This window comes from Homalodisca vitripennis, chromosome 8 (genome assembly GCF_021130785.1).
Source record: "Homalodisca vitripennis isolate AUS2020 chromosome 8, UT_GWSS_2.1, whole genome shotgun sequence".
Classification (NCBI taxonomy): Eukaryota; Metazoa; Arthropoda; class Insecta; order Hemiptera; family Cicadellidae; genus Homalodisca; species Homalodisca vitripennis.
The window spans coordinates 15,705,207-15,727,437 of NC_060214.1; the positions used below are offsets into that span (position 1 = coordinate 15,705,207).

The following is a 22,231-nucleotide window of genomic DNA, read 5'->3' on the forward strand; positions in this document are numbered from 1 at the left end:
GATAATAATATTAAAAAACACGTTAATTTATTTCCTAATTAATAAAAATTGTAATTCTTTTAAGTTACACATAATTATTAAAACAGATTTTCTGTTATAATACTGTAAGCATCGCAGTCTTGATAATCTGTTTATTAGTTATCAAACACCGAGAAAACTATTTATTTAATTAATTATTTATTTATTTATTTAATTTGTAGACCCATTTAAATGCCTATAAATTAAGTGATTAAAAAATATTTCTTCAAATTCTTTTTTGCCTTTGGGAAGCTGTCTTGAAGGAAAATATCTGGAGTTAGAAAACATATCCAAATAAAAATCGATTATACGTCGAATTCACATCGAATGTATCGAATCATTTCCAGTTTCCAGATTCAGTTGTCCAATATTGCCTCTACTAAAACCATCAACACGTGCACCGCTTTTATTTAAAAAAATTGGTGCCAATACCGAACCTTGTGGGACTCCCAATTCTCGATACCATTTCTCCTCAGCGGGTGTTCTCCCAATTACACGACATGCGTGACGGAGGCTCTCGGTCATTAGGGAACACGGCCTGTCGTAAACCGTGTCGTATTTGTGTAGGGAACACGATACACCTTTACGGCGCCGTCCGTGTTTCGCTCGTCAATTAATACGGCTTTTAATCGTTGTAAGGGTCTAACCGCGCCGTAAATTCCTCACTTTTATGTTTCTAATACGTTTCGCCTCTAATGCTGATGGCGTATTATAGTTTTACGACGGATCAAAGTCGCTAATGAGAAGGCCCGATTAGTTTATTACGCATGCGCTTTCCCCGGCCGCGATAAGCGACCGCTACACCTCTGCGTTTATAGTCACACTGCTAACTGTTATTGCTGCTTTATTGTCGGCCGAAGCACCCTTTTAACCTCGTCGTTAACCTTATTACACGCCGCGATTCACCTCATCTTCGCTCGCATCAAATAGGTGGCTCTCTTAAATACCTCAGATCGTAGTTAATGGGCTTGTATGTTTAAATACTCGCAATTAGTGTTTAGGAACAAGTAAGTAACTACTGTACAGGCCGTTGAACTCGATTTAAAACAGAGATTGATTTACAATAGCTTTCATTATGTCTCATTATAAACATTTATTGATAACATTGATATTGAGTATTTATCTTCCTAACCACATTAGGTCCTATAACTATAACTCCACATCTATAACTAAACAGGTAGAAATAAAAATGTTCCATCTCCTCGAGCCACAGGCTTCGCTAACGCTCAACCAAAAATGGTGGATCTTTACTAAAAGAGAATTTTTGAACACCCTTTACACGTGGCGATTATTGCCCGCAGGAACCTCTGATGGTCTGGAGTCGCAGGTTGATGGAAGGACGTTTACTGTCCAACTCTTCGAGTGACCGGCTTCGCTGACGCTCAGCCAAAAATTGAGTATATTCTCTAAAAAAGAATTTTTGATCACCCTCTACACGTAGTGATTATTGCCCACAGAAACATCTGGTGGCCTGGAGTCACAGACCGAGGAGTGGCAGGCTTCGCTAACGCTCAGCCAACAATTGTGGATCTTCACTAAAACAACTTTTGAACAACCTGTACACGTGGTGAGTACTGCCCGCAGTCACCTCTGGTCGCCGAAGGAAGGACGTTTACCGTCACATTACGCGGTCGAGTGTAATGGAGGGACACTTTCGTTTCCCAGCCACTGACTGAATGGCTCGGGCCCGGGCACGTGTGGGAACCCCGACCGGCACCCATGGGAGCCGACTACATGGGTTCCGCCTGTTAGCGGGCGGGTGCGTGCCACTATGCGCCTCTCGCCCAGGCCCGGAGTCACGTGTCCGTCCCGCATCACTCAAGCGTCTGGGTACATTGTCCGCCATGCGATTATCCCAACTTGAGCGGAGCCAACCCATTCGGATAAACCAAACGTCGGATAACACAGTTTCCAGATAATCGCGTACACAACAACGAGCTGGCGTTTGTAGAACGTGGCTGCAGCTAGTTGTCTGATATAAACAACTATTAACACACATTTTACACTTTACAAATATTATACTAGATTTTAGTTGCATATAACATAGCTATAGTAGGGAGGATTGATTCAATGTGAATGTTGAGTTTAGTTCCAGTTCAGCTTTCTCTTAGCGCTGCCATCTGAAATCGGACGCTGTCGCAGACTTGACTCCTGGAATCTGAAGTCATGTTCGGCTGAAGAGATTTAAAAAAATCGACGACGAAAAAGCTCAAAATGAACTCTTTCGTCTCGACATCAGAAACACTATATTATATATTGTAATGATTGTTTCTGTAATTTTATACTGATTATTTATTTAACTTTATGAGTCAGTTTTACCGAAACGACGCTCGTCGTTGAGTTTAAACTTAATACACTTTTACACTCATGTTTGATCGTAGAGTATAGGAGACTTACCTTACTAAAGATATTACACACACCCAAACGCTTTATAGTTTATTTTGTAAAGAACATAGTTTGTTAGTGTTTAAACGACAATGTACAAAAAAAGTATATTTGTTCAGAAAAAAAATCTAAAAACAAAAAGGGGATTTTTATTTTCAACTTTAACTTTTTGATACCAAAAAGTAAAATAACCACTTGAGAACGGTACTGCTTTATCAATAACAGAAATGACAAGGAATCATGACGAGTAGTGTTTAAATAACTGCTACATCTAAAAGTATACTACTCGATATCTATAGTACCGCAATGAAAATGTTGTTGTCACTGCTAGATTGTTGTGCTCGTGTCATGGCGCGATCTGGATGAGCACAATTAGTTCGATCAAGGTCACGTTTCCGACAATGCTGAGTCAGAGGCGTCAGCAGCGCTCTTCCGAGACTCTGCACGGCGCCTACATACTCAGGACGTCAGCTATAAGGAAACTACATCATAGACACGTGCGTGGAACGCTTCTTTAGTTTTCTTCAGATCAATCACCAACATCACAACACACTAAGAATAAACACAAAGCGTATGATATTATCTCAAACTTTTTGACGCTCTGTCTCTCTTTTTAGGGGTGTCCTAAATTTCAAACGACATACCAAACGATAAGTAAATCTGTTAAATTTACTACACTTGGGTGTTCAAACATACTTACACGGAATTGTATCGTGGGAACCCATGCAAACAACCAATTTATGAGTTTTCAATTTAAAAAAACCAATTCGCACTATCGCTAATTTGAACTTCAAGAGGCGTGCAGTATACTGTTCAATATCGGCATCTGTCGATTTTTTCATGTCTGTACATCTTGATTTTTTGTTATTCTAAATGTACGCCAATGGCGTAGTGTAGCGAGTACAGTAACGTCGAGCGTGGCTGCTGCTTGGATGGGTGGCCGCTGAGCGACCCTGTCCTTACAAGCAGCCCGCCTGTCCAGCAGTTGGTGGTGGTTCGTGAGTCACCTTTCAGCCGTTGGTCCCCAGGTTAAGTGTTAGAGAGGGCTTCTTAGCACTAATTTCTTCTGGTAAAATAAGACAACTTTACTTAACTTTAATTATGCCTTAACCAGAGGACGAGGCATATACATACAGGAAACCAGAGGCAAGAGATATTTACCGTAAGGGATGCACAGAACGGTGGTTTATGAACCACACTGTCTTCACAGGCACATGTTAATTTCGTTAACAGATTGCCAAACTCGATTAAAAATGCCTTAACTCCCAAGGAGTTAAAAACTTATTTCAAACGGGTGGCGTCAAACGTGTTTCACAGTTTTGATGAGTTTCTGGCATAACTGGAAGACTACACAATGAGGAAACTGACTCCAGCGCTGGAAGTGGGTATAATTGGCAGTGAATTGAGGCCTTGATGTGGGATGAATGTAAAAATGTAATAAAATAACGTTTGATATGGAATGTATATTGTTGATTGTTGATTGCACACGAACGATTTAAGTTATTCCTCAATTTCAAATGGTTTGTTCTATACGAGCTTTAAGGATTTTACATTTTCAAAGGACTTTTCATGTTATTAACTACAATTTAATTACACTTTCATACGTTAAAAATGGCCGTGTTAGTCACCATTCGTCTGAAATGAAAGTAAATTGTTTGGCTATACGTTTTCTGACTTCAAGATACGTTTTGTTTACCTACCGTAGGAGTATATACTTTTTTACATCCAGTTACACCTCGCAATTGCATCTATTTAGTATTGTGGAGTACATTTTGTGAACGTTTGTACTGCAGTGTATTTTAATAAAAGGGTAAACATTGTTTTGGCTAAACTGACAATATGGGAACTGAGCATTAGTAAGTTTTACTACTAAATAGAACAAGCGGTGGCTATAATTCCTGAATTACTTTTACACTCTAGTGCTTCTTACAGTTTGCAAAGTGTGATACGCTTAGGTGGTGCCTCAACCTGATTTGGGAAACGTTTTTGTGTCAATTGTACTCCTCTTTGTTTCACATAATGCTAATTATTCTTTGTGTTTTCAAAACAGATAACACACAGTAAGTAACGAGAAATTTGGATAGTACATAATCTTCCTGAAATCTAGTATCAGATTAGGAAGGAAAACATTCCCAACACCTGTACAGGCTGTGCCAAAATACTGTGGCCATACATTCACGCTTAACTATCCAAACAATATTGATACACCAGTAGATAGATCGAACCATTAAACCAAAATACAAGAAAAACGAAACAGAAATAGACTCTTCAAATCTAAAACAAATTTAGGTATAAATTGTTTTTCAACGACAATAGGTGTGTTACAAGAAAAAAACTCGCGACGTTTCGAAAACCACAAACTGATGTCTTTTTCACGTGGACAACCTAATGAATCAATTTGGAGGCACGTACACACATCCATTGTTACAGTAACACTGTGTCTGCGTTTCCCACAGAAACTGGTCCGAGAAGACCTGAACCTATCCCATTCCGGGAAGGAAGGCGATCCCGATGAAGAGACAACGCGGGCCAGGAGTGAACCGGCTACGGCCGCAATAACGATTGTATTCCGATTGATGACGATGCGATACCACTTGGCAACGACCGGTCGCCTAACTTATCGGGACAAGTGGCCATTACAAGCCGGGAACTGCGCTGTAGCGCGCTACGTCACCAGTCACGGCGCTACACCGACCCTGTCCTGTCCGGCCGTGCCGTATTCACCTGTCTTAATCACACAGTTGCGCGCGCAGTCTCTCTGTGTTTAACAGCGCTTTGTCATCCTGCAGGAGGCCAACCTCCATTTGTCACTTTTAATTACCGCCGCCTCGGCACTGCTTGGGTACGTTAATTATTTTCGTGGTTTGTCTTGAGACCGCGCCATTTGGGGCTCCATTTGTAGCTTTCACTCAGGCAACTGAAACTAGTTTCTACTCACGTCATTGCTGAAGAAATTCATAATAAACAAAAGTCGGAATAATTTAATCTTGCAACAGGATTTCGGAAATTCGCGAATCGCTATTATATGTTACAAAAGTTATCACAACGTTTCGAGTATTGGAATCTATCCTTTTCGTCAGGTGGGTGAGAGTGCAAACATACCCAAAAGCTGCTTGGAGTCCAGTCCAAGCGTTGTCTGAACCCTTTTCTTTCCCTTCTTTCTGTTCTTTATTTTTGTTTGTATTACCTTACCCACCTGACGAAGAGGATAGATTGCAATCCGAAACGTTCTATTATATCCTTTTGAACCTTCCATCGTCAAAAACAAACTTTAAACAAAGAATTAATCTCGTATTTGCGCACGGTTGTCAATTTTAAATGAAAACTAGACCGACTTTGTTAATCATGGAACAAAAACAAAACAAAAAGTATTGAAAACCATTAAAAATGCCTATTTTGGAATTTTTTATGAAGGGCAGACATAGCTCCCAAATAAATCTTCCCCAGTTCCCCCAGATGGGAAACCAGCCATGTTCCCTTGTAAAACGTGAAAGCCACGCGATTTATACGGTCGACCTTCATTCAGACAGCATTATAGATTTGAGCCGTAACGGCGAACGGCTGGCTGCTGATTCAATGCAGATACTTGAATATGTACGACCACAGTACCTACCACTGCGGCTGTTACAAACAATGACCGCAGTGTCGGCGAGCTGTAACAAGGTCAACTAGTGCTGTCAGATGATCTATCAACACGAGCTGCTGATTGACAGATAGACAACTCCAACTGGCCCAATGACATGTAGCAGTAACAAACAACAAGCAATTTAGTCGATGGCTTTTTAATTCGGTAAACACGTACTGATTTTAAACCAATTCCTCCTTTTAAACTCTGATCTTCGAGATTCTTCTCTTCTAGTGTTGCTAGTCTTGAAATTATCCCCTCCATTACCCCTCATTCCTTCTTCGATCAGCTGCCTTGCAAAGCGTCCAAAACGTCGTTGAAACGTTAGTAAAGCTACTATGAGCACAATGCCCCATAAGAACAATGTTGGACCTCATTCAATTTTACACTTTTATTTTTAGTCATTGAGTTATAGGAAATGTATAATTTTAAAGGTACCTAATACGCATCCAAAAAATTCTAGTTTTTATGGCTTCCTAGAAAAAAATCTCAAACTTTGTTGCACTTCATCGTTTAAATACTAAAAAAGGATACACTTTACAAAAAAAGCGTTTCGAGCGCGCTACAAACAAAAATAAGGGTGTAAATTTTGTATGAGAAAAACTAAAGGTTATTTTCCTACAGCCTTCAAAAACAGCTATTACATTGCTTTTCCACCCACAAACTTTAAAAAGGTGCATGAAGAAATGTCTGTCATCTTATATAACCTCTTCTTTTAAACTGACAAAACATGACAATTCATATTGTTCAGAGCTAGATGTAATTGGTTACACCTTCCTAATTCAATTCGAAGAGATTAGATCAGACTATTTTTACAGCCATTCAGATTTACGCTCCTTTAAAAAATGTTTATTTTAACGGTCCACCTGGCGAACATCAAACCTCAACAGAGCATTCATGAGCAATTCAAGATTGACCGCTGCCAGAGATATGGGCCTACCCTTTGTCCCACAAGGACGGCAGCTGGTGCACGTGTGTTGTGGTGCCGGCCGTCAGGTGGCAAGCGGCGGCTACGCTCGGATTACCCCCGAAATCCTTCCAGACCTTGAGCCCTGACCTCTCACCCAGCGTGTTACCCTTCCCTTGCCCGCTTCAATCTACACTAAACTAGCTAGTACTTCGTCCTTTTCCCAAAATCCGTCGAGACTTTCAAAACGACGGCGTCAGTGAAATTGGTCGATAGTTTACTATTCCCATGTAATTACCGTAGTTTATCCCTTTCTTCTGTAGATATTCCAAACTGTGATTAAGTCATCAACTAGCCACACCAACAAGCAATTTACACGCCTTATTATTTAGTTGCCTTCTTGTTGCGTCTTTAAAAACCCGAGTTTTAAAATACTGTTTAAAATCACTCCTTTAGTGAAATGGTTCGGTAATTTGTAATCAATAGTCATTAACCCTTTTTTGGTAAAAATTTCCAAGCTTTGAATGAAAACTTTTTCATAACAATCTGACACTCCATATGCAATACCTAGATTACCCTTCCCTAGCCCGCTTCAATCTAAAAAGCTAGTACTCCGTCCTTTTCCCAAAATCTGTTGATTTTAAAAACCACAGTGCCAGTGAAATTGGTCGATAGTTTATTATTTCCTTGCAATTACGTAGTTTATCCCTCTCTCCTGTAGATTTTCGAAACAGTGATTAAAATCGCCAACTAGCCACACCAACAAGCAATTACACGTCTTATTATTTAGTTGCCGCCTTGTTGCGTCTTTGAAAACCAAATTTTGTAAATTTTTTAAAATCACACCGTCAGTGAAATGGGTTGGTAATTTTTAATCAACAGTCATTAACCCTCTTTTGGAAACAATTTCCAAGCTTTAAATTAAAACTATCCCATAACAATCTGACATTCCATATGCAATATCTTGTATAACACTTATAATGCTAGTGAAAATCCACTTACCTCTTGTCACTGTTGAGAAACACATCAAACTCCACAGACATCTTGCAGCACAGCGCTTTCCTAAAATAGAGACAGCCGTTTAATAAGAGGAATTAAATTTAATATTATTTACTCTAACGGTTAATTAATAACCATATAACACATTAGCACAATGCACACACATACTTTATTCCACCTATTATTAGATACAAACTCCATACATATCTATCTCGTATTTAAATACTGTATAATTACCTGTTGTGAGAAGAAGAACAGTTTGTGTTGATCATGTGGCCATCTGAAAAGAATGACAGTATTGTATTAATTATATTGATGAAAATTTTAACTTTGCAGTACGCTACATTATGCCTAGTGTAATAAACAACTTCTGATCTTGGTTATGTAATCAAAAACGGTTTATGCCGCTATCGCCAAGCTTTTGTTTGCATCTAATTATCCCTTATATTGATTTTTATAATCATTGCTATGACTCAAAAATAGTTTATGCTACTATCGCAAAGGTTTTGTTTGCATCAATCATCCCTCATATTGATTGTAATTATCACTTCGATAGCTCAAAACAGTGTATCCATTATCGCAAAAGGATTTTTTGTTAATTGAATGAAATTAATTATTAATCTTACAATAAGGAGTGCTTTGATTTTAACGTTAATTTGTAACAGAGGAAGATTTATTCGCGAATTTCATTTTTTTATCTAACAATTGCGTTAACTTTACTTCATCTGAATAGAATTCATCATCGTAACTCCTAAATAATTTTACATAACTACCTAACCTGTACTAACTGTACGATACATAGCGAGAAATAGGGTTCCCATAGCAACACGACGTACAGCAAAGTGCAGAAATTTGAACCCATTTAGAATAATTTACGAGAATTTCTCACCCCCAAAATCGGCCACAAAAAACAGGTGGTATTCATCACGGCCTCTTACCAGCGCATTTTCTACCCAATCTGTTATGGTCCAAGATTACTAAATTGATCCTTTAATGATATTAGGTGGCTATTTGTCTTGCCGGGGGTGGGTCAAGGATTTATGGCATTCTTCATGCTTGAAGGGCTGCAGGGCGGTGGGAGGCCCTACTTGACCTCCAGCAGCGGAGCGGCAGCCCAGCACGCCCTCACTCGACCTTAGGGCTGGCAGGCGAGAGATTGGTTCTTTTCACGACGAAAAATATCCCATTTCAAAATTAATTAGATCCATATGAGAACTCATTTAAAATTCGAGCATCAAAAGGAAATCTGGCGAAGATTAGCAAGAGGCCTCTGCATTCATTTTCTCAGGTATGGAAACCCATCAACCTACCCTAAACTTACTGTAGTCGTGTATATTACATTCGAGAGTAAACAAGCCTGGAGAATATTTTATACAACCGAGCCAGAGAGACGAAACAGTTCAATGTTACAACATTGAAGATTTAAACAAACAAATGTTTAAAACCAAATCAGAACCTCTTACACATATGGTAGTATTGTGGATTTAAAAAGTATATATACACTAAACAATTCCTATTGTGAAGATCGGAAGTGAACATTTCCTACGAGTTAGGATCTTTGTTAGTATTACAATGTTTATTTTGTACATTAAAATAAAAAATATTTACGTATTACAAACTGGAAATTTTAATTTTCTTACAATCTTTGGACAGTTAAAGAACATTCAATATATACCTGTCTCAAAAATTTATTGTTAGTCTCTTTACGTTTCATTCGTGGCCAGCCCTGAAATCTGGATGAAATATTTCCGTAATTCATCAAAGATATATTTCCGAACTTATCTATTACTTTATATTAACTTTTACAAATAACAAAGTTTCTCTCTATTAATTTGTAGATTAACCGTATGGTATGATTTCAGATAAGATATGAAAAACAACTCCCGGGTATTTCCTTATGATAGGTTGATGTTTTTAATATGTTTACGAGCAATTAAAAAGCAGAGTTTATTGACAGCGAAAAAACCTACACCCAAGGCATTAACATGTCCTTTTTGGCACAAGTGAAACCTTGAAAACATAAAAGAAAAAGTTTCAAACCAGTAGCTGACCAGAGACCAGGTATGTCTAAGGGATCAATAATTAGCTCAAGAGGCTAAATTAAACCATGCGGCAAGATGATCGAGAAGCCAGTGACAAGAGTGTATAGGCGGAGGTTTTTTAGACCTCTCGGAGTTGTATACTCAGAGACCAGTCATTCAGAGGGTCCAATGGTTGATGGCACAAAAGTTTAAATTTCTTATAAAGTACGGCGAGGAGCGAGCCAAAAAGGAAATTCTTAGAATTAACAGACTAAACATTTTTCTAGTGCGTGAAACTTGATACCTTATGATTATCTCTTGCCCTTATGAACTCAAGCTTGAGAACCCAAAACACTCTATATTATGTTTAGAAAAAAGAGAGGTTGATGATTGTGCTCATGAGCAACTGACTTGTGCAAGGATAAGGAACAAAATAAGGAAAAAATTCAGAACATTACAAGTTCTATAGTGATGGTTAAAAAGACTGACAAAGATTTCAAAATTTCTTTTAATAAAAAGGAGAGCCTGACAAGTCCCCTTTTGACCTTATTCTGCTCGTCCTTATGAGCTACTGACCTGTGCGAGAATCTTATAAAACAAAATAAGGAAAAGAGTCGGTACATTACAAGTTCTATAGAGATGGTCATAAAGAGTCACAAAGATTATAAAGTTTTCTTTGATGAAAAGGAGAGGCTGACTCCCCTTTTGTCTTTATTTTGATCGTCCTCATGGACCAATGGCCTGTGAGAGAATCCTATCACGCAAATAATGAAAAGAGTCGGTCACTACAAGTAATGATCAAAAAGATCCACAAAGTCTTTAAAGTTTCCTTTAATAAAAATGAGAGACTGACTCCCCTTTTGTCCTTATTTTGATCGTCCTCATGGACCAATGGCCTGTGAGATTATCCTATCACTCAAAATAAGGAAAAGAGTACGTACAACACAAGTGACCATCAAAAAGATTCACAAAGATTAAAAATTTTGCTTTGATGAAAATGAGAGACTGACTCCCCTTTGGCCTTATTCTGTTCGTCCTCATGGCCAATTGCGTGAGAGAATCCTATCACGCAAAATAAGGAAAAGAGTGAGGATAAAAAAGATTCACAAAGATTTTAAGTTTTCTTTGATAACCAGGAGAGGCTGACTCCTCTTTTGGCCTTATTCTTCTTGTCCTCATGGACTAATGGCCTGTCAGAGAATCATAAATAAGGAAGAAAGTAGGAAAGTATAAGTTCAACAGTGTTGATAAAGAATTGCAGGAATGTCTGTTGTACATCCAGTATTTCACGTACATAGAACTGAAAATGCTGCACAAACGATGTGCGAAATATTTAAAAGGAAGGCACCCAACCGATAATCCTACTCTGGTCTGACCATTATTTGTTGGTCAAAACGCAAATTGTTCACAAATCGCCTGGAAGTCCCCAATGTAGACGTTCCGCTCGCATTGCCTCCACGGCCACAATAGAGCCACAGTTCCCACGGCAGTGTTGTGTGTACTTGTAGCGATTTAATTGCGCACCTGCAGTCACTTCCTGTGCTGCTGCTGCTGCTTCCCTCTCACACATGCGCGCCCACTACTCGCTCGACCGGCCCGAACTAATGTCTTCTGTCGGTTCCATTATTCCGTTTCGCTCCGGTGACGGCGGCCCTCGCCCTCGCACTTACTGGCTGACCTACGCCGCCGGAAAGAAGTCATTTTCAAGACCTCCCCCAGTATCGTTGAGTGGGTTGAATTTTAGTTCATCGAAGCCATGCGCTTCCTCTAGAGATCTTCCAACTCTCAGCGGTGATTTGGGAGATCTAGAGAATTTGTAGAATCACAGTTGCGTATGCGGTGGAAAAAGAAGAATCATGCACTGACAGTTGAGTAAGAACTAGGGGAAGAAAGAGTGAAGCAATAGGGGTGTAGCTACTTTTCGGATTTAAGTATAATGACATTTCCTGCTTTGTACATTTATGAAACCATTGTTTTTTTTTTCAAATTCAAAAGCAAAACTACATTAACAGGTATTGAAATTCATGAGCACAACACTAGAGCTGGCATTAATTTACGCCAGACTCCTCATCGTTCAGCTTTAGCCTTTACCGCACAATGCTGGAGCGAAGTTCTTCTCTTGCTTGCCCCGAAATATAAAAAACGAACCCGTAAAAGCAAGATTTAAAAGTCAACTGAAAGAGTTCCTGATCAGGGGAGTTTTACTCGGTTGGGGAGTTCTTTGACACTAGTTTAGAGTTTTAGCGTGTTTTTGTTGTTGTCTGGATTCATTTGTTGATTTATTTCATCCTGTGATAACTGTCTGTAACTTTTTTATTTTATAGTTCGCTTAAGATGTTTAAAAATCTGTTTATTTTTAAACGTTTTAGATATTTGAAGAATTACAAAATTTGTTAAGTTTAAGTTTAGTTTTAGTACAATATTGTTGTATGTAAAATAGATTAGTTTATATATATGTTTATATATATATATATATATATATATATATATGTACCACTATATATATATATATATATTATGTGTCAGTACGACAATAAAGTAAAAAAAAACTTCTGAGGTGGAGTCGTGGTTGAACTGACCCTTCATCACCCGTAACTCTGTAACTCTAAATATTTAGGATCCCCATAGTTCAGATCAGTTAAGAATAATGCGAGAGGCTAGAAGTTTTCCTGTTAGAAAAAAAATTACTGAAAAATGTCAGATGCATATCAGGACAAAAAAGACGTTTTCACAACATTTGTCACTTTTATTTGTAGTCTTTGGTTATGTGTGGAAGGAATTCTACAAGGCACATCCGCTTGTCTTTAGGATTGTGAGAAAATTATCTCTATGGGTTTGACTAAAGTACAATTAGAAAGGTTCTCAATGATTGCGTTGGGTAGAGGGTAAGTTAGACTCAGTATTTCAGGAGATCAGGAAAGTTACTATGATCTGACTGCGGCTGACTGGGAGGCTAGGAGAGAAGCGAGAAGCGAATGTAGTGTACTCACTGGTTTTTTGCTGGAATTCCGGGTCATCAGTATCGGTGAAGAACCATATCTGGAACAAAAAGCGGACAATGGTGAGCATTAGCCATGCAACAACAACGGCCACAACGCCGGGGCAGGCGCGCCGCTTCCAGCGCTCCACGTGGCGGCCTGGCGAACTACATACTAGTACTAATCTAGCTAAGCTTTCGTGACTTCACATGGACGGTAGATCTACCTAAAATAATTTATGCATTGAAGTTCAATTATTAATTTATGAGCATGGGTATAGCGTACGGTAGATAACTCATGTCCAAATTTCAAATTAGTCTCAATTCTATAGTAAAATACAGGAGAGTAAAATGTGAACCGATCATAACCTCCAGACACAACTTGGTAATTTTCGAACTATTTGCCTCAAATTGTGAACAAACTAGTTTTAAATTACCTTAGTTTCCTTAAACAGCAAATCTGATTATAAAATTTGCACTTGAAAATTTTTGCGCAATCATTTTTCTTTAGTAAGTACCATTCCAACTAATATAGATCGAGTAAATTGATATTATATTTCAAACTGGGAAAAAGAACTGTACGCTCTATGCTGTTGCTTTCTTCACTTCAAAATAAGAAAAAGAGCAATGGATGTAGAACGTTAGCTTCTGTAACAGTGTACAAGAATTGAAAGTCCGCTATGGATTACTGATCTACAACGTGGGAAATTCGTTCCAATGACGAGCGTTTCTGAGCAGGGAAACGAATTCTATCTGCCATCTTTCTGCTGCGGTATAGGAAATTCCTACTGGAACTACTTACTTTAATCCATTCCTTAACCAAATTCAATGTCCCTCACTTCACCGAGGTTTTATAAGTTATCGTGCATCCTTCCGAAGAATCAGACAGTTTAAAGTTAACGGTTACGGTAAAAGCGTGCCGTGACAAAAGTTTTCACCATTCGGTGGCAAGTTTGTCGTTACTTGTATTAGGTACTTTATATTTCTTTTTCAAAGTTCATTATGACAATTAAAACTGTCACGTATTTAAAAACAAACATAACGTTTAATAAAGTGATATCTGCTACATTAATTAGGTGTCAACGCATAATAGAACATAGAAGTAAAACTTTGTTCTACAACATTTCTACTGTTAAGATGGACTTTTGCGTTGTTCAGATTGACTTTGGGTTGGTCAAGATTGACTTTGGCATCGTTAAATTCATTTTGGTATTGTTAAGATTGACTTTGGCGATGTTAAGGTTGGCTTCAGCATTGTTAAGAGATCTTCGGCGTTATTGAGATTGTCTATTGCGTTGTTAAGATCGACTTTGGGTGGGTTAAGATTGACATTGTTAAGATTCGTTTTGGTACTGCTAAGATTGACTTTGGCATTGTTAAGATCAACTCTGGCTTTATTAAGATTGATTTTGGCGTTGTTAAGTTTAGCTTCGGCGTTGTTGAGATTGACTATGACGTTTTAAGATTGACTTTGGGTTGGTTTAAAACTGAATCTGGTATTGTTAAGATTCATTTTGGTACTGCTAAGATTGACTTTGGCGTTGTGAAGATTGGCTTTGGAGTTGTTAACATTGTCTTTCTGTTGTTAAGATCGATTTTGGCTTTATTAAGGTTGACTTTGGCGTTTTTAAGATTGACTAACTTTATGTTTCCGGATTTAGCCTGAGAACAGTTTGTTATGTAACCGTCTCGTTTTAGTTTTTGCACTACCGCGAATGCACGTAACCTCGTCGCGTTACATTTGCCAGCTGCCTCTCGGCGGGAAATAAATAATTCACGCGTCAACCCCGCCGCCACCCACGCAAGTCGCGCAATCTACACACCGCGAAGCGTGAGAACCAGCCCACGTCAAGTAGCAATGTCTCAAGCGGGGAGTGGTTTTTTTACCGCCAAATGTGGCGCCCCGCTGCTGTAATTAATGGGAGACTATGAACTCGCGGCTTCCGTCATGGGCGGTTTTTGTCAATCGGCTCACACCACATGTGACACATGTGTTACAGAAGTCGAGTCTCAGGACATGTGACCTAACCCTTCCACCTCCACCCTCGTTATACAAGACGAGTGGTTTATTGATGGGCGTTTCCCCTCTGCTATTTTTAGGCCAGGGCGTTGGGTGTTAAATCAAGGGATGATGATGCGCAAAAGAGTCAAGCTTATATTCTTTGTAGTATATTGTGAAGTTGACGTATGGAAAAATAATTTGGAAGGAACATGCTGGAATTGCTGTAGATTAAAAGGCCACTGACGTCTACAAGGGCAGCTAACTACTTATGTTAAAGAAGCATCACCAGGCAGGACATTCCAAAACAAACCCGCTGTTGAGACGTACGCTCCAGCCGATGGTATTCGGTTATACTGAGTATCTCCCCTCAAGCAAGATAAAATATGCTCCAAGATCTTCGTGTATCTCCCCTCAAGCAAGATAAAATATGCTCTAAGATCTTCGTGAAGTTCTTGGAATTATTGGAAAGTAACCAAGGATGACATAAATCGCAATCTGTAGAAACACTCAGACTTCAATAAGGCAGGACGTAGCCGAGAGATCCTAAAGATAATAGATCTCTGGTAGCTATGAAATTTCCAAAATGGATAAAAATTAAAATTTCTTTTACAACTCCCATTTTTTTGATATCTTTGTAATTTTAACGAAGTATGCGTTTTGGAAACTTTTACTATCCGGGATCAAAATTTTTCAAAAGAATAATAGTATTTCTCAGCTGGAACACTAAACGAAAAGAACAAAATCGCAAAACCTATGTTGTCTATTTCCTTATGAAATCCCTTATTATAATCTGGATTTCTAGATTTGTCGGTTTTACTATCGTATTGCAGTGGTAGATAAAGACAAAGGAGAAAAAAAATGTAATCAAATTCTTGGTGTAGTACTTTGAATTATCTCACAGATCTTGACACTGAGAGACTTTGAAGGATATGACACACATTGTTTGGCTTGTAGAATTCAAAAAATTCAGCTAGTGCAGCGGATATAAGCCAAAACAAGCCAACATCTTTTTATATCGTTCGATAAATTCAGCCTGAACAGGGGATATGACCAAAACAATCCTACACTTCTGGAAACCTTTAAGTAAATTCAGAAAGTTCAGTGGATATACGCCAAAATGTGTCAACACTAGGAAATCCTTTAATAAATTCAGACAGTATGGCGGACATAAGGAAAAACAAGCAATCCTTTAAAGTTTACAAAAGATTATAATGCCGTATACAGTAAGCAGACATCGATTCTTTCATAAGGACAGAATTGTGAAAAGACTAAAAGATCCATTTTGTAGTCAAATAATTTGAGTAGTTACTGTGACATTGCTCATAACCAGATGGTAGAAACAAATGTCTAAAGAGAGGCAAAACCAAGCTCGCAAGGGAAAACTCGACTGCCTCAATATACTTCAGGAGAGAAACTAGAGAAATCACTTTCCTGTTTTTCTAAGTGGTCAAGTTTTTGTAAAGTCGGTGCAGCAGCTGCTTGTCACGAAGTAGGTGGACAGCCGAGTCACACACACTTGATGCAAATGGCCTTGTTATCTTAGAGCACGCAGAGCACTGCAACTGATGGGGTCAAGTGACTCACTGTGATATAATTAACACATTAGTCACTCTGCCCCTCGCACCCCACAACTTCGGAGGTCAAACTGCTAGCACTGGACCTTAACTGATTTAATCGAATAAACTTCTTCACCCGCCGTGATTTTCCTCTAAAGAATATCTGTACCTATGGGAGGCTGTGCCAAAAACAAATTTGAGCGAGTCTTTAGACTCCATAAAAGGCTGTCAGAATAATTGGAAACTTAAGGGCCATGTTGACACACGTGGTGGTTGTGATTCCTGACTTAGGCGTGTCACAACGCTCTGGTGAGATTTGTTTACTTTAGCCTAGTTTGTAATTATGTGTTAGGTTAGTTATTTACCTGAAGAAGAGATCAGATTGCAGATCTCGAAACGTAGTGTTACTGATTCCTGCTTCCATTGTCAAAAATAAACTTCAAACAAAGAATGGAAAGTTAAATTACACAGAGTCGTGCAGGGAATCTTTTAGGACGCTTGAATTTCTGTCACTGCCCTTCATCTACATATTCGATGTGATCATGTATTGCAGTTCAAAATGCACTTTGGTCGTGGGGGGGAAATTTACCGATATGAGACAAGAAGCAGGGACAACTATCGAGCCCAACATCACAGGCTGTCGCTTACGCAGCATCTGCCACAAGTTGGTGTCAGATTGATCAATAAGCTCTATCAAAGTATAAAGAACTACAACAATAAAAACCAATTCAAAACTCCTATTGGTGTCTAGTGCGTCTACTCTGTCGATGAGTTCATGATGAGCCGCTGGGATTTATGAGAGGCATAGGATCTGGAGTCAGTGAGAGCGTGATAGAATGAATGTGTGGAAATGTAAGTTTGGGTGCGTGCGTGAATAAATTATTATTTCCAAATGATTTACTGACATTTGCAATGAAATGTAAAATTGTAAAAATGCAATAAAATACGATTTTATTTTATTTGAACTGTAAACTATTGCGCACGCAATGGGTAGAGTGTTGCGTCACCCTGCCCACAAATGGGAGAAAAAGTTCCCACGTGAATTCTCCAGAAAATTAATTAAGGTTATGAACACAACGCATGGGAGTCGCTGCGAACAGTCTAGCGGACACGCTCCCGCCAAACCGCACGCAATCCGGTGCGGTGAGCGGCTTCGGCTTGGCTACTGGAGGCCTCAGTGCCAGAGAACTTCCAGAACACGTTCAAACAGTTTTAAAAGATAAACTGTAGACTGTACCATTCGCTTCCAGAATTCAATTCACAATACCCTCAGAAAAGGCCATTAAGCCATTAATACAAAAAACAATCACAAAGTTAATCTCAGATACACATATTCACCAGAAGAAAACAAGGGCGATGCCCTTCATATGGCGGCAATAAGGAGTAGAGCCAGAAACTAAAACAAATTCTACTTTCTAGAAATTACTACCAAACGAAAAATTCCTTCATTTAAAAAAAGGAGAGGCCGAACATTTTTTAATCCTTATTCTGTTCGGCCTCATGGGCCACTGGTCTGTGAGAGGATCTTATCAAACAGAATAAGGGGGAGAGTCGATACAGTACGAGGTTGATGGTACTGATAAAAAGTGCAACGGTCACAGACAGAATTTGCTATCTCTAACTCAAATCCAAAGTCCAACGACTTGGACCGCTCGGCCATCGGCACTCCAGAATTGCTCATGCTATTCTCCATTTAGTTCAACAACGAAAAAATTCAACAACATGAGTTTCTAATGGATCATTGAGATGAGATGTTCTAAATCATACCGTGCGAAAATTTACGATGATGAAAAATCCGAAACCGGCGAACCTTTGCCAGAAACATTGGATTACCAATGAAGAGTTGGTAACGCTGGGGACACTCAATCAGTGGATTAACTAGAAGGCCGCCGGACCTTGAGCGAAGAATGGACCGCGGAAGGAGAGGAAGTCGTACAATGTGCATTGTGATGAGTGGAGGCAACAGCAACAGAAGTCAACAGGAGCGTAGAGAAGCAGCCATTATGCTGTCACCGCGAGTGGGTGAGAGCCATGTGTTTATAAGCCGTAGTCAAAACAAGCCCAGAGTCGGTGCAGCGGCCGCTGTAGTGGGGAACTTCTCATCTCTAGAGTGTTGGAATCTTTAATCTTTTCTGCCTTCTCAAGGAAAATTCAAAGGTTTTTTGAAATTTTAGAATAGTTTACTGCATCAATACATCTCAGATCTTAAAAGAAGAATTATTTCAAACTAAGGAATCTAAGGTAGATAAGTAAACTGAGTCAATATTATCAAGGTCTAGTGTTATGAACACAAACTTTCTTTGATCTTATCTGACTTTTATCGATAATTCAATGGTCTTTTGAAACTTTAAAGTGTTTACTGCATCATATATCTCAGATCCTAAAGGAGGAACTACTTCAAGCTAAGGAATCTAAGGTAGATAGTAAAGTGAGTTAATATTATCAAGGTCTATAGTCATAGCCACAAACTTTCTTTTATCTTTTCTGACTGTTATCGATCATTCAATAGTCTTTTGAAATTTGTCCTAAAGAGGTACACTTGCAACCTAAGAAGGTTCAATATTGCTAAAGCATGTCAAGAAAAAAAGCTTTAATCTATAACAAAAATTGTAAAATCTGACTTTTTTTGTATTTTATGTTCTGTATTCAGAACCAGACTTTGCTTGAGTCACGAAGATGAGAAGAAATAAAGGATGAAAAGGACGACGGCTTATTTTCAATTAAACAATTATGGTGCATTCGTTTCTATGGTAAATCGCTTCAAACATACTTCTTCCTACAATACGTAGCTTGGTGGGAAGGGTTGATTTTATGAGAATAATTCAGCTCCATTTCATATTTCGCTTGGTGCAGCGTCAGATTTCTCTACTATTGAACCAGATACCAGTCTTCCATGTATACGAGTAACACAGATCTTATTGTCCACCAATACAAGGATCTTCTGTCAGCGACTATATCGATATTGACAGTCGTTGCTACAGATACGACTGTCTGGGAAGGTAGAGATAACAACTCCTATCTGACCAAATACTCCCACACCTTTTCCTTGTTGGTTTAGTGACGTCACCAACGATGGGGTCATGATTAACAGTCTCCTGGTCGTTTTAATAGCTTCGAAATGGAAAACGTGGAAAGATCAACAATTGTAGTGGAAATTGTCGCGCCTTGTGTAAGTAAAGTTAGCACACGCGAGATTGGGTTCACCTTGCAGAACCCTACGAAACCAAGATATATTCAAGTTTGAGAATTTGATTTCACTAGAAATCATTTTACCCTCATTGTCGTTAATGGTATACAGTTGATTTACACGCCTTACACTGTCAAATGCAGTTACTTTGTTTCGTACACAATTTTTGTGCACTGAATAGGAAAGCAAAACCTAGTCGATGTAACTTGCAGTCTTTTCCAATTAACTACAAATAATTTGGGTTGAGAAATAGGACTTACTTGAAGGGATAAACTAGGCGGAGGTTGTTGGATGAGCTGTAGCGAAGCCTATCACTCGTGGGACTGGACAAATTTCATTTCTGTCTGTCTGTCCGCACGATATCTCGAAAAAGAACTGACCTATAGACCTGAAATTGTGCGTGAAGCCTCATTTCTATACGACGAATACCGAGTTCGATCGATGATGGTGCATGTCACTCCATGGGATTTTGCTGAGCGATAGCGAATATTTTTTCATTGGTCTTACGAGTAACCGTGATGACAACGAGAAAATAGCAGAAAAAATAAAATTGTCAACATACACCAATAAGATATTCAAACACGTGACATATTAACATACGTACGTACATATTTGAGTTTTCCAACTTGGAGTTCACTTAATATGTTGATCAAAAGTAAAATCACACATGTTCACATTCCAGTTGTACCTATCCAAATAACAATGAGATCCGCTTGAATTTGGTACGTTAGACATGTCTAATTTTGAATATACGTCATATTTTACTTTTTTAATCTCACATGTACGAATGATACAACATTTTCAAGAAATCGTAATTTGGCAATTTCACGCAATGGAACCACATATTTTTAACAGTTCAGAACTTATGGTATTCGGATTCCTTACAAAAATATATAAAATTCGATACACCAATCGGGTACATTTTGAAATATATCAAACTTGTATGGGAACTTTAAGCCTGATCAGACAATTTATTATTATCACCGATGGCAGGACCTTTTCTGGACAGAGTTTACGAGAAGTTGGGAGAAATTGAGAAGATTCTTTGACGTGTACCCGGGGCGGCGGTTAGACAGGTGTACGCTGTGTAGCTCGTGCCCGGTTTCAAAATCATTACCGCTAGATCACTTACCCCACGCCCGGGGACCGAGCACGGACCAGCGGATGCTGGACTTCCAGCTGTCCGCACTGGGGATGGGCACAAAAAAACCCACATTTCCTTGGAAGTAACGCATTATATTAAAACCAAATTGGATCAATTAAATACTTTTTGGTTCGTTTTATTATGACATAATTGATTCTACATAGATAAATACAGTCCCCTTGTTTGTTTTGGAATCCCAACAACCCTAGATTCCTCGTTTAATACTTAACGATAAAATGAGTGTGGACGACCTGTGTAGTCCTGTTACCAGTTTAACGTGGACGCCGAACCACTTAGTTGTCAACACCTGCGGATGACGAAGTCCAACCAAACAGGATAAATTAAATAAATGTTGTGCATAATTATACTGTTTCTTCGTGAATTTCCAAGGCACTGATTTCCAAATTGACCTAAGAAATTAACACAGATATTAAATTTTTAATTTTGGCATTTCTGTAATCCCTCATTCTTTATTTAAGATTACATGATAAAACGAGTGTGGATGACCTGTGTAGTCCGATAATATATCGTGAATGCAATACGATTTGATGCAAGTGGGACTACACCAAACTCGCGCAGAGGATGATCGCGACTGAGCTGACCACCCGAGTAGGTCTTGAAGGGCGAATGAGGGCAGGAAGGGAGATGCGGGCAGTCTGTCCTACAGCCCTGAAGCACGTGGTCGTAGGCCCTGAAGGGCACACAAAAACAGAAACACAGTACCCGCGTCCCCGGCCTGTCGCTCGCCGTCTCTATCCGAAATTCCGCCGACAGCAGCCCTCGGTTTTTGTGACAGGTCTGGCTACTACTACCCCCCCCCCCTCCGCCTGGCAGCGCACAAGTGGGCTCAAGGGTTCGTGTCGATTGCTCATCAACAATTTAATAGAATCAAGCTTTAGTCGACTTAATTTGATTCTACGTAGATAAATACCATCCCCTTGTTTGTTTTAGGATCCCGACCATCATAGCTTTCTCGTTTAATACTTAACGATAAAATGAGTGTGGATGACCTGTGTAGTGCTATTTACCAGTTTAACGTGGACGCCGAACCACTTAGTTGTTCAATAAATTAGATGAATCATTCATTTCCAAATAATATTTATTAAAAAAAGAATTTAGTACTAACAAATATGCGACACCATCCCAATTTCTAATTCTTTCACCAAGATCTAATCAGCTTCCTTTAAATTAAATTAAAAATGAAACCATGATTGAAAGATATTATTAAGAATACGAGAGAGCACGCTCTGTCCTTACATTGCTCACTGTTTCGATTTCTAAAGCGGTTTTTCGGGACTGTCTAAAAACCAATATAAATGCAGTTGTAATTTAGTACAGTCAGCTCAAAAACCCAAATAATACATAAAACAACAGCCAAACATCAAAATTGGACTAACACAATAACCAAAA

The 22,231-nt window shown here is 38.9% G+C and overlaps 1 protein-coding gene across 1 annotated transcript in view; it reads right to left on the minus strand.

Annotated features, from left to right (window-relative positions):
* Nucleotides 1-22,231, minus strand: part of LOC124367354 (fringe glycosyltransferase) — a 130,406-nt gene that overhangs the window by 83,779 nt on the left and 24,396 nt on the right. Inside the window, 3 exon segments of the mRNA XM_046824107.1 lie at nucleotides 7,938-7,997; nucleotides 8,172-8,214; nucleotides 12,946-12,994. Coding sequence (XP_046680063.1) covers nucleotides 7,938-7,997; nucleotides 8,172-8,214; nucleotides 12,946-12,994 — 152 coding nt within the window.